The sequence below is a fragment of the Apteryx rowi genome, unplaced genomic scaffold, assembly GCF_003343035.1.
Source record: "Apteryx rowi isolate R43461 unplaced genomic scaffold, aptRow1 scaffold_750, whole genome shotgun sequence".
Taxonomy (NCBI): domain Eukaryota; kingdom Metazoa; phylum Chordata; class Aves; order Apterygiformes; family Apterygidae; genus Apteryx; species Apteryx rowi.
The window spans coordinates 42,652-58,574 of record NW_020451039.1 but is presented as its reverse complement, the minus strand read 5'-3'; the positions used below and the strand labels follow the sequence as shown (position 1 = coordinate 58,574).

The 15,923-nt window shown below is 40.6% G+C and overlaps 1 protein-coding gene across 1 annotated transcript in view; it reads right to left on the bottom strand.

Annotated features, from left to right (window-relative positions):
- ABCA13 (ATP binding cassette subfamily A member 13) overlaps nucleotides 1-15,923 on the bottom strand; it is a 201,325-nt gene that overhangs the window by 181,860 nt on the left and 3,542 nt on the right. Inside the window, exons 2-4 of the mRNA XM_026088100.1 lie at nucleotides 13,028-13,121; nucleotides 10,199-10,322; nucleotides 211-362 (exon numbers count right to left, since the gene is read on the bottom strand). Coding sequence (XP_025943885.1) covers nucleotides 211-362; nucleotides 10,199-10,322; nucleotides 13,028-13,121 — 370 coding nt within the window. The remainder of the gene's footprint in view (nucleotides 1-210; nucleotides 363-10,198; nucleotides 10,323-13,027; nucleotides 13,122-15,923) is intronic.

Sequence of the window (15,923 nt, the reverse complement as noted above, 5' to 3'; positions counted from 1 at the left end):
ACAATTTTARAAAGCTAACTTCCATTGGGATTTTTATGATGGCCACAGTAATAGTAAATATAACATTTACTTTTTTCCTAGATCAGCTAAAATTGAGGGGGCAGGGGGGAACATTACTTATTTATTTTTAAGATAAAATTATTCCTTTGTTAAGTGGTTTTCACTATCTGATAAACAAAGCAATTCATTATTAGAAAGATCATAGTTTACCTGAAAACTTTGAGTCTTCTTCCCATAGTTTTTCTAAAGCCATGGCTTTCTCCGTGGTCTCAATAAATCCCTTTGCAAGATCTTGTATCTCTTTCATGAAAGCTAGATCAGGTCCTATAAAGTTCTCCGGACCACCTTGGAGGCCAGAAGTACTTTTCACAGAAAGAAAGACAAGAAAAAAAATTACAACTTGGAAGCAAATAGCTGAAAGATGTGTATATGACCTCACAGCAGTATTCCGAATCTTCCCCCCCCCCAAAAAAAAAACTATTATGCATTTATCCAATTCTTATTTTGTTCAGTTCATTAGCATGTGAATTGCTCTACTGAGTCTCAAAATCTTAGGAAGGAGGACAGTGAGAACTGCTGTGCTGGAGCAGCTCACCTATGCTAATAACCCTATTCTGGCAGCAGCCAAAGATGGACATGTCCAAAGTCGTCTTTGACATGTCTGAATGCACTTAAGTCTTTCCCTGGTCTATCGTGAGTCCAGGGGATGGATCTTTCATGCCCTGTACACCATGAAGTTTCAGCTTTCTTATTGCATCTAAGGCAATGTAACACAACCGCTATGCAGAACGTGAGAGATATTCAGTGTTAGCACAGGGAATATGGATAAGTCCTTCTTTCTGGACCCCGAAGAAATCTGGTGCTTCCTCTTCAGTTAGTTTACTAAGCAGCAAACAACAACTACAATAGTAACTCTGCCATCTTAACAAAAAAGCAGCAGCATTAACACTAAGGGTATGCCAATTCCAAATGACATGCCCCTTAAAGTACAGTTTTATTTGAAACATGAGGAGAATGACAACTGTGGTTAAATACTTTTGCTTTATGCCAACTCCCACATTAAAATAGTAACACAGCATAAGTAAACATGCAACTTGTCCTAGGTCTATAGACACTTTCATGTTCCTTTGGAAACAGATATGAAGACACATAGTAAATCTCTGTTGTTGGAAAAATCTATACAGTTTGTATATGGGATATGACAGGTTTTTTAAGTACATTCAACAACTTACTTATAAAGGTAGTACTATATTATCACTGCTGGCTTCCTCCTGATTTTTAACTCAAAGTTTCAACTAAATTCATGACGTATGCTGTCTGTAATACTACCAGCTGGTGGCTACTCAGTAACAACAATTTTCTAATTCAATGCTTATTTCAAGGTGAAATCAGAAGTCAAAGAATCTCTTACGCTTCTCTACAAAACAAAATTACTCAGGCTATCCCAAGGCACAGTAAACAATGGAATAATGATCTTTAACATGTTACTAGGCAGCTGAATTATACTTCATCTTACAGAAAGTTCAGATGATCTTATGATGAAACCCTGTGCAGCAACAACATTGCTATTTTTCATTAGATGCACAATTAGCTGTTGTACGATCCCCATTTAAAAATAAAGAGTTCCATTCATTTCTTGTCAGACCTATATGTGAATATTGGTTTTGGTACAGTTCTCATGAATCTGATGAGACTGAGATTCACAAACTGTGTACCTAAGCAAAAAAAAAACAAAAAAAACCCACAGCCACTGTCCTCCAGCCTCACTCCCTAATTACAGTTGATTCAATTTATCCCATTTGATTTCTTCCAGCTAATTCCCGCCAACATTACCATGACCTTAATTAACTAGACCTCAACACAGTAAGTCCCGTGAACAGCACCTCAAAAGCAATGCAGTTCAGTGAGATGAACTGTGCTTCTTCACAGTTATCATCAGTGCTCCAAGTGCAAAGTTTTAAACCACAGACTTTTTGACATAGATCATACAAACTTCAGCAGCAGTGGTAACTCAGCCCATATAAAGTCACACACACCTTAGGGCCACTTCAGTGAACAGTGACAGGAAAACACAGAAAGCAGAGATCAAGGCAGAGTCCTAAAAGTTGTATACAAAGAGTGGGAGAAGGAGAGAATTCAGTGTTGAGACTCTAGGGACAACAGATGAAGCAAAATACAGGTGATTTCAAGAAAAAGTGCATTACTGTTAGAAGACTGTACATAGTTAGGTTCATGGTTCTACCATAAATGGGAAATTACTAAGGCCACAAAGAATTATTGGACTGAGACAAACAGTTTGAGACTATCTACCAATTACTTGGCCATTACGTCTTTTTTAAAACTTGAAAATAATTTGATTCTGTAACAGGCTATAATTAAGAGTAAAAAACATTGTAAGAACTGTTTAACTTGAATAACTTATTTGATCTATGCTTCTTTGCTGAGACCATATTACTGAAACGTTTTCCTCCTAACAATGACTTAAATCAGAGGATAAAGTCAAAGTTGTAAGTGATGTACAGTTTTGCTTTTTAATTGGATCAGATAGGTCTAATGCTCTCTTAAACAGCCACAAAATTATAGACAGATGAAGAAGCATGTTCCTCCTCCTCTCCCTCCCTGATTCTCATTCATACGCCCCCACAGTTGTCCACAACTTTCGAGTAAAGGATGAGGAGAAAATTTAATCTTAAAACACCCAGCAAGTTCTTGACTGTTTCAGTGCAGTTATTTGGATCCCAGCTTGGCTGACAGGCAGCAAGATTTGTAGAAAACTCTTTCACCAGCCTCACACTTCAGTGGATTAAGGACAGAAAAATTCCCCCACCACATTTTTTCTTTTAAATAGAGTTTTAAAAGGCAGACTTCTGTTGTTCAGAGGGAGGCTTTTAGAGTGATTAATAGCTGCACTTTAGCTATTGCTTTCTAAAATACCACAGGAATTCCAGTACTACTAACACACCTACACACCTTGAAAATTCTGAGCTATAAACATTGACATTTGAAAAAGAAGAACAGGAACACTGACAACTTTCTGGCACTGTGCTTTTTAAGGGTGAACAAGTGGCCAGTGCTCTACCCAAGATAACAACAGCCACATCAATTAGAACACAAATCCACTCAGAACTAAATAAGTACTCTAGTTCAGTTTTCACAGGATTTTCCACAAAAAAACCTTTTGCCCAGTACTGGTCGAACTTTAAATTGGCAGCTAAGCACGCAACATACAGTCACTTAACACAGTCACCAGCGTTTTGAGATGTGCAGCGTGAAAGCAATATCACAAACAGCCCGTGCTGTTTTCCCTCCAAACTAGAGGCAAGCCTTGCATTCCCAGGTAAAAGTCTCCCTGTTTTAGAGGCATTGCAAACAATATTCTTAGGGGAAAAGGCCGCCTTTACACACACAGGAGGGTTGCGGGTGCTGCGCAGCCTCCAGCTTTGCACAGATGCCAGCGAGGGAGTGCAGCTAACAACTGCCTCCCCTCCTGCCCCCACCACTGACTCCAGGCCCACAATGCTTGCGCCGATAAAGAGCAGGGCAGCAGAAAACCTTGGCATCTCATTTTATGCGCTGCAGCCACCTTTCTAATACATAGCAGAAGCACATCCAATTAAAAAAAAAAAAAAAAGCTGAATTGTGTGAGCATTGATCACTTGYGTTACCCACTCCTCTCGTGAGCAATCTGGGCTTGGAAGCCATCTGGCCTCACGACGTATGAGCGGATCAGCAAGGGGGTTTGGGGGCAGGAGCAGAGTAGGTAGCAGTCGGTGAGTAACAGATAAAGAATCCGTTCAGCACCAGCTTTTCAAATGGGAGGATAACTTAAACCCACCCTCCCACTCCCCGGGGGAGGGAAAACGCTGCCTGCTATTCATCGCTTACTTTCAAAATGTTCCCTCACTACCTGTGCAGCTTCCTCTGAACTAGGAGAACAAGCAAAGGCTTCAGTTCACGCTGCCCAGCGCTCCGTGCGTGCCCGTGGCAGCGGCCCGCTGGCCGGGCCGGGGCTGCCAGCTCACCCAGCCCCCTCTGCCTCCAGGCTCGGGGGCCGGGGAGACAAGCTGCTCCCCTGAGAGGGGTCCCGGGGGAGGGCACACAGCTTGGGGAAGCACGCAGACTAGAAACATTAAAGAAAATACCTGGTAGCTCTTGGAGTGCAGCAGCTTTGAGGAGCTCTAGCGAGAAGCACAGGGAAGCAAGTTGATAGTGAAACTGCAGGGGTAGCTGGGAGGTAGTAGAGGGGGACGTAGGTATTCAGGGCGTGGAAGGGTCAAAAAAAACAAACAACCAAACAAATCTCCCCCCCCCCCCCAACAACCGGGAAAATGCCTAACCATTACAGAAAAGCAGGCAAGTGCAGTCTAAGAAACTCACAGAACCACTGTACTTCCAAACACAACCCTCCTGGTAGGGGGAGAGAAGCCACTTGGGATCTACTGTTCCTGAGCTGCTAGATTTAGGGGGGTTTTCACAGGAGAAACAGTGTCAGCCAGCTCCCTCTCATGCCCCCCTTCCGTGTCTTCACTGCTGCAGTTCTTCTGCTGGTTACTCTGGGGACTGAGCAGAACCTCGTTTAGAAGAGGAAATAGTAACGGTCATAATATTATCATGCTCAGTTTTATAGAACAGTTTAAAATATTACAGAAGTTGTATTTACTGCATGTCTGTGCTAAGTTTTAAAGGCTTTTATTTAACTGGGGACCATATTTATTTCCTAGTTAGAATGCCAAGAGATATTCCTAGTTTCATGATTCAGCATAAGTTAGACAAAGTTGCACTGAAAGATATCACTGTCTTGCAAGAAAAGATTTGAAACTAGACTTCAAAACCAGCTGTAAGAACAGTCCAAATGAGCAGTTTTCAGACAGTTTGCCAGCCAAAATAATGAAGCGTTGTACAGCAGTGCTATTCTCCCAAAGAGCCTGCCTTCAGGGGCAGAAGAGGGACACTAACATACTTGTCTAAAGGAAGTCGACAGCAGCAGTTGCTAGGATCAATAAAGAGGGAAACCAAGGGATGACAAAAATTAAGATCCCAGTAACTTGTAGGAGAGGACATACATGATTAGAACTAGGGTTTTAAGGGAAGGTATCTATATCATTTCAACACCTATGGTAACTCTTCCCTCAGTTGTGCCTTTCCAGAAATAGTTGTATGAAGACAGAAATCTATTCAGACTATTGAAAAACATCCATACTGGTTTTGACCATGACAAAACACCGCAGAAGAACAAGAAGTCTCTGTATCACTTGAGCATATAAAAGCTATTGGCGTTTCCTAAAGCCACAACTCAGAAACACAAATTCTGGCCAAATTAGCCAGTTACGCAAAATGAGAATAGGAATGTTTCAGAGCTCATCTGAGATCTGAGCTATGATGTGTGATGCCATTTAGACTGGGGATTTTCATAAGCCTCTCAGCAAACTCTTGTCTCAACCTGATCCCTGCTGCTGCATTAAAAAATTCTCTCTAAAATAGCAAAGCCCCAGCTGTGCTGGCTCTCATTTGGCCTGATCTCGGAACAGTTTGGAGGCATGACATTCCCATCAGCCCCAACACACACACTGGACAACAGCTTACTGTGTGTCTGTTGCAGAAAGGTAGCATCTTTCCCACCATGCTGCACATTGTATTATAACCCTTCCAAACTACAGAGAAGGAAAAAAAACAGACTGCAGTGTCCCAGGTTTTCTTCTAGATGTTGTCAATAGGGACCTAAAGTGAGATGGCACAAGCAAAATGTAGCCTCAGCACATGACGCTGTACAGGAGTGGCCCAGCCTCCAACGTCAGTATCAAGACTGAGTTCACTCCCAGGTCATAGCAGATTTGTAAGCAGGGCTCACAGATTTTCTCCAAGTTTAATGAATGCTTATTTTGAAGATTATTGGCTTTTTGTATTCACTCTGTTAACCCCAGCTATTTGAAAGCTACTTGGCACTAAACATAAATAAAGAGGAAATAAAGCAAGGTGCTTAGAAATAATGTTTTAGGTTCTTGCTTGCATCATCTTTATACTTCTAAATCTGAGAAAAATCTAAGCTTAGTTTTCTTTCAGAAGTTGAAAAGCATCACACATACATCTAGGAGTCTGGGATGCAAGAGCAAATCCCACCACATCCTGCAAGATTTTCAGTGAAGTTACAAGCATTAGCAATACTTTATGTTTAGATGTGTGTGCATACTCATCTGTGGCTATGGGCATAGGGCCATAGAAGGACACTGTGCTGCATGGTTTTTAATCTTCTTTGCATGCTCTCAGTTTTATTCTATGCTCCAAGATTGGGAGAGGTGGAAACTTCTGGAAAAAGCAGGGAAACTATGTCTTACCCCATGGAACCCCCAAATATGCTCAGAGCAGAAGAGGTTTGAGATATCGCTGGGCGTATTGGGCCAAAGAATTGCAGAGAGCTGTAAGCCAGCAGCTTTTGCAGAGGCTGAAGAGAGGAGCAGGGAACAAAGCCTCAGGGCTATTGGGAAATGGATCCTTTCCAAAGGATCAGAGGAAGGGACAGATTTTACTGCAGATCAGAATTATTGAGTTAACTGAAGCCAGCTTTGGAAGTAGAGATCCACCTGTGAGGACTCAGTGGCTTGAGGAAGAGAGTGCAGAAAGGATTTCAGTCTTTTGTTTTCAAACTTGGTTGGTTTGAACTTTCTCTGCTCAGGAAGAGATGTTTCTAATTTTTATTCTAATAAAATCTGAGGGTTTTGAGCTTAAAAGCATTTTGAGTTCTCCAGGGAGCTCACAATAGAAAAAGGGCAAAAAAGATCCACCTCAACAACCCAGGCAATTCAGCTCCCCCTCTCAGGCACCTAGGGCAGGAAGGAGGTTCATTTCATCCTTTCCCCTTTCTTTCCTTCCCTCCCATCCCCAGAAATAAGCTTACCTTAGAGAAGGATACAGGATGCTGTTCTGTAAGAAGCCACATGGGTCAAGCGTAAAGGATTACCCTCTGGCAATGGATGTTTAAAACCGTTGTTTCTACCATTCGCTCCCATTGACGCCCTTCCTGAGGTTTTTGCTGCACTTAACAGTTCAGTACCTCAATGCAGCCACACTTATACACAACGTTAACTCGAAAAGCTCATGGCATTTCTTTGTGAAAGATGTGCTGTCTACGATGGTGTTTTTCCTAACAGCTTTGTGCACAGAAAACTTGCTTCTTGATATGATGTACAAAATCAATTTCCAAAACACTGTATTCTGCTATAATTGTACAGATTTGGCTATTTGAATGGTTTATTATTTTTATAGTGGAGGATCTACAGAAGTCATAGAATTGCTTTTTCCAAGAGAAGATAACCGTATATTTCAAACTGCTAGTAGTACATACTGTGAAAACAAATGTTTAAGTGTCCATGCAAGCTATGCATAATCCTTAATTTATCCTTAATAAACACAACATTGTTAAAGCAAAGTGACCCCAAAGTGATATAAATAACTGGCTATGGTCCAAAGTATATCCACAAAGGAAAGATAATTGATATTACAGTTCCTATGCCAACCCTTTTCTCCAGCCAACACAGTAGCATTGCTAGGATTCAGTTATGTTTGGTTGATCTCAAGCTGACAATTTGGATCCCTAAGGCTGTTGGCAGCCAGTGTAAGTCAGAACATCCCTTAGGTTGATCTAATATTTACTGATAGACCTGCTGGAATAGACTGACCTCAGGATGAACTTCATGCTACCTTTTTTCCCTTCTCCTGACCTAGGCTATATGCTACTCACTTTATGTGGCCTATTTTGAGTTTATAAATATGCATATATACATGCATTTCATTTACAACTGGAAAAAGAAAATGAAATATATTGAGTAATTCCCCTGATTCTTAAATAGGTCTAAGACTGCCTCCAGAAAATTCTTTCCTGCTTTTCTTTTGAGCTGAGATATAATTTGAGCAGTTCATTCAAAGCAGGGTAAATAATCATGCAGAATAATCAATATAGTTTATGCTTTATAAAGGTAATACACTTAAGTAGCATCTAGAGAAACAGTATAAACAAGAACTATCCTTTTAGGAAACAATTAAAAAAAATAAAAAGGCCAATAGCTATTGTAACTTTATAGCCCAGTCATAAAGTATCACCAGTGCTAGTAACAGGCCACAGGCTTTGTACTGAGTTTGCAAGCCCACTGGATGGAGGCTTGTCAGGCTTGCTCTGCCTGAACTTGTCTTGACCTGCCTGCAATTTTGTTTCCAATTTGCTTTAGTTGTAATAATTTTTTTTCTGGTTATGGAACTTTTTTTCCCCCCCTCTCATTTAAAACATTTAGTTTGTCCTTGTCTGGTACCACCATAGTTTTATACACACAGAGATAGTGTTAACAAGTGATTACTCAGCACAGAATGAGATAATTATGACTAACACAGCAAAGCAGCATGGAGGAATACAGGCCAGTGTGACAGCAGAGGCCTTCAGAACTGGAGACACAGGACACAGTGTAGAGAAGTACAGGCATAAGATAAGAGACAGGGCACAGGCCAGCACTGGGGACCCCGCAGCTATAAACAACTCAGCAGTGGTCAGTTAAAGAAATGCAGAGCAGGAGCCAGACAAAACTAGTTCCATGGGTACCAAAGAGAACAAAGATCAAGTAAAATGCACACATGTAAAACATGCCATATTTAGTAAATTCAGATGTAATATGGAATCGCAGACCAATAAAGAAAGAGCAAGGTGTAAAGGCATGTTAGCAAACAAAAATGACCCCAAGCAGATCCTACAGTGAGGAACAAAGCACCAACACTATATTCCTCCAGGCAAAGGACTCCAGAAGCTGGTGATTTTTCTCAAGATTTAAATCACCACCAGACTAAAACCACTGACCTTAGGAGCCAGAGGAGCAGTGGAAGGCTGAGGATAACACCAGGGAAAGGGGTAGAAATTAAGCATCTGTATAATAATAATTAAAAAAAACCTCAACAATTTACACTATATTAAAAGAAGTATTCTTTTTCTGCAGTAATTATATCTGAACTAATAATGAGTCTTGGCTTGGACTGTTAAGATTTCAGTTATACTAACAATAAATTACTTAATACACAAGGTGTTTCCTCTCCAAGCATAAAACTATGCAAGATAAATAATTAACRGCTGTCTACAAATACAGCTAGAACACAGAGTAATCAAAACATAGGTATTAGAACCAATTGCTGTGATACTGAAGCTTTATGCTTACTGCATGCTGAATTTATTGCTATCTATAAAACTAAGTTATCTATAAAATTCTATACTAATAAATCATAAAAGGTGATGCTGTCAGGCAATTAGCTGATTCAAATCTAAAAGATTCTTGTAGGTATTCTCAGTTTTCTAGGAACAGAATATATATGCACACACATTTTTATTAGCTCACCTTAATTTGCCTTTACTGTTATATATTTAAAAGGTTGCTTATGACTGCGTCCATCAGCCAGAGAGCATGTCATTAATATGCCTCCATATGTTTTTGCATCTCAGTGTTTTTCAACATTTGGAAGCAGATGAAAGTAATAGATTTCTTTAAGGAAAAGACCAAATTCAAGTTCTTTCTTTTTCTTTCTGCATTCTGTGCATCCTGTGGCAAGGACCTCTCTCTCAGACTATTTTTTAAAGAGTTTTTTTTTGGTTTGGCTGTGGGTTTTTTTGTGTTTTTTTTTTCCCTCCTCCTCCTCCATTTTGTTACAGAGATTCTGCTATTTCTCTTTGGTTCTTTGTGGGTCTCACTAAAGAGCTATCCTTGCTTTTGCTTTTCTGTGTCTATGTGTCTCACCATGTATGCTCCCAAATTACTCAAAGCATAAATCCATATATGATACACTTTGTCGGTCAATCTCATGTAATAACAAAGTTCCAGTGAAGGCTAAATTATGAAGCATGCCCTCATGTGGCAGCAGTGAAGGGCAAATATATCACAGTGGCCCTCCCTCCATTTTTTCCCCAAAACAAATTTTAAGCCTATTAAAATAGTAGCCCCTTGGAAAAGCAACTGCAAGATCTTGTTGTGTCCGTTAACAGCATGAAACACAAGACAAAGATTAGGAAGAGGCATGATTATGACTTCCACATTCTTAAGGACACTGAGGGAAACTTTTAGTCTGCAGTAACAAAGCTCCTGTTCTTCCTAGACGATAACAAGACATTAACAACTTTGCTGTAGGAAAAGATGCACAGTGGATTTCTGAGCTGTGTCAAGTTTATACATCTTACCGTAAACGGCTGTTTTTCTGTGTTGTGTAACTGGTATTCCTGCATCTTGAACCAACATTACAAAAAAGAGCCCGCACAAAAGGATAAAGGCCCCGACTTGGCAAATCCCGAGCTTCTAAGTAACCTAAAAACAAGCAGCAGCAGATTTGAAAGCAGTGAAATTGCAGTTGTAAAGCCTGTACAATAACATTGTGCTCCCTTCTTATAGAAAGTGGCTTTGTCACCTGTGAGCAGTGAAGTTACATCAATAGCAGATATTTCATTTAGGAACAACTAATTCACCACAGACAATGGAGAACTACTGTGTCGGACTATGACAGCAGTGGAACATTAGAGAGCAGTCTTTGGAAAGCCGATTTTCACAATAGTCACACCATTGCAACATCACCATGTGCTTGCTAGCCTGTCTATCCAACATGTCTAATGATCTAGATTAGAATTTGGAAGTCTTCACAAAAATGGTATTTCTCCTCTTTTCTCCCAGGCTTTCATGAGATGAAGGAACTGATATTCAGTCATGTTTCAGTTTTCATCCATCAAGATAGGATAAACAGCAACTTTTCTATGTTTTCTGAGAACTTAAACCTCAAAACACAGAACAACTTTTTGCTTACCTTGCAATATAATTACTAACCACAGGGCTCCCGTTTAAGTTCATTTCTTTGTTTTAAATGGCTAAAATTGATAAATAGTTGAAAGACCATTCCCACTCTTCCTTCAGCTAACCTTTTTATAACTATTACATCAAAATTAAGGGAGGGAGATAAGAAAGATACTAAGGCAAATTTAAATAAGCATAATATAGTTCAACAAACTAACATTTGGGCTAGCATTCTTCTGAATACTCAGAACTGAAGATGCAGAAATGGGGAAATTGCTACATATATAATAATACTTAAAAATCCTAATTTTATTTAAACTCAGATATCAATATTTTGGAGACATGTACCATTAGAAGTTGCAATATTAGTCAAACCAGCCTTCATTTCTTAGAAACTGTACCTGATGTATGAAATCATTAATTTCAAGTTGTGAATGACCAGTGCCAGTTGCAGATCATTTTTATTCTTACTTAGCACACTCCAAGTCACTTTGCAGAAAGCTGCCCAAGTCCATGCACTGGATCCCTTTCCACTGAAAGTGGAGCGGAACCATACACACACCTAAAGCACTCAAACCACTAACATACACTGTATCCTTGGAGCAGAGTAGAGCTGGTCTAAAATAAATGTATATAGCACAAACCTAGGCTCCCTCCAACTGTTTCACTCTAGAGATCTCCAATTGTTTTATCAAAGTGGTTGCTAATGTTGCTAAAGCCAGTTTGTCCTCCAGTGACTTCGAAGCAAAAGCAACTTACTGTGTTCCCCTTTTTATAAGGGCAAAGGCACCCTATCAAGCAACAAGCTTTTCATTATTTAGTTAAAAAGGAGAGTTCAGAAGCAGTGTCAAGCCATTCCTAAAGCAAACTATTCATACAGCTTTGAGGGGGGAAAAAAACCCTCAAAAAACATGCATCTCTCCCACCTGACAACATTTGACATGCAGTTATTCTCTCCTTACCTAGATATCCTCTATACTTTCAACAGGAAACAATATTCTTAGCTTGCTATCTCCTTAATAATAGAAGTATTATTTGAATAGTACCAGTAATATTGCTGTATAGGTAAGAGAAATTTATGAATATTTAATTTGTCACATACTTGGAGACCCTTTGAGATAGTACATAATTTAATATTAGTCTCTAAATGTACATTAGTAAGTACTATCAAAATTAACATGTCTCTTATTTGGCCCTATGAGAATGATGCATTATTGTCTACCTGCAAATTAAAGAATTATGACAACAAAGTCTGTATCAAAAAATCATTGTTGCAATTCACAGAACTTTTTCCATGTAATGGAATGATGAATTAAAAAGAGTGAATACATGTTATACTGAAGCTGAGTATGTGCTATTGCTGTTTTGTAAACATGCCAAGCTTTCTTCAAGATAATAGATCCAGAGGCTCTTGTACAGGAAGTATAACTAATTCACACGTAACCAGAGGTCCAAAACTTACATGCTTATCTCAAATACAGACTAGTTTAAGCTCTTGTGCAGTAATATAGCTGATTATTGTTTCCTTATTTTGTTGTCTCTTCTGTTCCTGGCTTTAGTTAGTACTGCACTTCATTATTTTTCTGGGAAGTTGCTGAATTAGGGAAATGAACCCAAGGTGCTGTTCCCAGTAAGWTCATAAAATATGAACATGTCTGACATGATTAATAGAATAAATTGAATAGACTATGATATCAGGAGTCATTCCTTTCTGAATAAAACTGACATTTGACAAGATAAGAGCAAGATGAACTTTACAGTGCGGAGGGAGCCATTACAAGTTTTTGAAATATTGGTGGAAATGAGAGCATTTATTTTTTACAACATGTTCATCCCAAATACCCAGCAAGTAGGTAGGGGCAAGATTCATCTCATCTCACTGTTGAGATCTACTGCATAATCATTTGCCTCTGAGCCAGTCATCTAAACTCCATTTCTTATCAATAGAAAGAAATAAGCACAATTAGAAACAAGTAATTCGCCTTATTCCAGAGTCTAAAACTGATCTGATGAATCGGTCCGAAAACTAGGTATTTCTCCACTCCACCCCATTCCAAACATGACTAGCTCAGATCTACAGCTAGACAAGATTGATTCTCACTCTAGGGTTCTTTTCCATTGACTTTACTACATTTAAGTTATACCTTCTCATTTATTTTTCTAATATTTCTTAACTACTTCAGACAGACTGCACTGAAATACACAAGCACAAATGAAACAACACATACAGTTTTCCTTGTATTTTGGAGGCTCCTGGAAGCGGATTGCAGCCAGAATGAAGAAAAGTACACAGGGCCAGAGTATTTCAGAGAGAGATAGAACCTGAAAAGGGAAATCAAACATTATCAGTACTAAAGAGAATGATTTGTTTACAAACTACGTTTAAATTCATATATATTTTAATGAAAAGCACAAAATATGCCCTCTACAACTACTTAAGGCAAAATAAATCATGAAAAGCAAATTAGGCAGTTTTAAGACATTTACTTAAGTTGTTTTTTTTAATAACTTTGCCAAACACACAGCTTTCAGAGTACAAAAGCAGTTTCCACTTCTCCTTCCATTTATAACGTTTGTACATGTTTCCCTCTAATCAATACAGAAATAACTCTGATACAGTGCAACTACAGCAGCTTCCAGCTTTCCAATATCTGATCCACTTTAAGAATTTAGCAGTATTCTGTACCTCTCTGCAATTCCTCACGCTTCTCTGAAGCCTGTTGTCCTGGACTCTGATCAGCATCATCTCCTTGTTGCTCCCCAGATCAAGGACCCCTGCCACTAGATCCTTACTTTTTACGCACGGTCATCCCTCACTACGAGCCACCTTTATCATCCTCAGCATCACCTCTGAGACCGCGCACAGCCACGCTGTTGCTTCCCTGCCTTCCCATTTCCACAACCAGAGTGAAAAGTTACCCGGCTGGTGCAGTGTTGAACTAGCAGAGATTGAGTGAGTCTTATTTGAGTGGACTGCACGCATATAGCACATGCCAGCACCTCAGCAGATAGGCTGGGACCCCGGATCGAGCTGCATGCAGGAGGAAAGCCATTGTCTCGGCCATTTTAGCAGCAAATGAAGGAGACTGCTATTCAGCTGACTTTGAAAGCACTTCTGGGTTCATCCATAAAAATGCTATGAAAGCACAAATACTTAATTCACTAACAAGAACACAGTAGAAATGATAAAGAATCATATTAAACATGAAATTGGAGATATTTAAAAAGGCTTTTAATTTCTCTGAAGATTATGAATGATTTTTTATTTCAAAACCTAAAGCATGAGGCACAGTTGCTAAATTAAGACTCAAGAGGGAAATGATTCCTAAACTTAGATACATTAAAAAAACTCCCCAGAAAAGTAAGATAATGCTTAAGAAATAATTCCATGGCAAAAGGTCTTCCATACAGAAAAGGGCTACTCTGCTGAACATAGCGCAACAAACTAAAGTCTTACTGAAACATGAGAAAAGTAATTCATCCAACCCAGACACGCTGCAAACCAGAGAGGAGCAAACCAAGAGAGCTAGGCCAGGCTCTCACCTATTTTTAGGGTGCTGCCTAGTCTCAGCAGGGGTCCCAGTGGTAGCAAGGCTGGGCCTTGCAGCCAGGCCCACTCCACCACCCACGAGAGAGCAGGGTGGCTGGGGACAGCACCAGGAATGGGCCAAGCAGTCCCTGGAGAGCCTTGGGGACAAGGGAGCACCACAGGGAAGAAGGGGGCCCCTCAGGACCCGAGGCTGGGCCAGGGCTGCAGGGAGGTCAGAGCACCAGGCCCATCCGATAGTATCTGAGCAAGGGAGCAGGGCAGGCCCTGGGGTAGCAGCCTAGGTCAGCCAAGTGTCCAGCTCATCAAGCAGGTCCACAGTGACAGAACTAAGCCATGGCCAGGCAGTTAGCCCACAGGTTGGTGTCTGGATCAGCAGTACCCATGGCCAGGCAAGGAAAGGACTGCTGCAGTGCTGCTGGGACAGGGGCTGAGCTGAAACGGAGCTCCTAAAGCCATGGGCAGGGTGTGGATGGAGGCCCCAGGTGGGCCTGGTCAAGGTCATTTGGGCAGAAGCCCCAGGTGTGGCTCATCAGGGCTGTTAGGACCTATTAGTGCCCTCCAGGCCCTGACACCTGTGAGAGCAACCAGGTACTACAGGTATATCTAGGTATTCACTTGATAATGCCCTTCAGATACAAGACAGTCTCACATATCACCTGCCCTTCCTTGCTTCCCCTTGTCTGGAGCATCCCCCTGCATCGTGGGGAGCATTGTGGGGAGAGTCACAGCCTCATCAAAGTCTTCTGGTTTCCTGCTCTTCCGTCCTGTCTCCATCCCACACCACCCAGCTTTACATGGGGAATTCCTTTTTCCTCTTGTAAGCAGATCAATGATAAATAAAGAATTTAAAAGTGTAGCTGGCTCAATAGCACAGTCCATTGCACAGTGTCCAGAGTCATACTTGTGAGCCACAGGCACCAAATTCACTGTGCCAGCTTTGTGCTCTTCCAGTAACATTACCCAGACAAAGCCCCAGTGCAGGTAAATACAAGCATGGCAAGGAGCCACCACAGCTGAGTGTAGGTAGCTCTACTTTTGAAAGTCCAGGACAGGCCTCATGGCCAGAATAAATTGCTGATTGTCGTCTACCAACCAGGAAGCCTTGAGGTTCATAGTCATATTTAAAAARGACTTAGGATGTGGGAAGGACAGGAGCAGTTTTACCCGCTGTCTCAGTCACCAGTATCTGAACTGTTCATGAAGGATCTGGTTGTACTGTACAGAGCTAAATCTTGGCCTAACTAAAAGAGATATGCCTTTGGAGCAGCACTTCACTAGGACACCTTGTTGGTGAAGATACCTTCTTGGTGAAAGTATACCTAACAAGTTATCTGTCATTAGTAAGAAGATTTACATTTCAAGCGGAAAGTGCAAGGGATTAATCATGTTGGTGAGAAGGATTTGTTTGTGCTAGAAGGCACAAAGGGATAGAATTAAAAGCTTTTCATCATCACAAAGACCATTCTGGAGGGACAGAAGAGAAGTTAGCAAATCTCACTGGAGGAGTAGACCTAGGATCAAAAATATCACTCTTTCTTATCACTAAAATTGAGGAAGAGAGTAGTACTAGCATT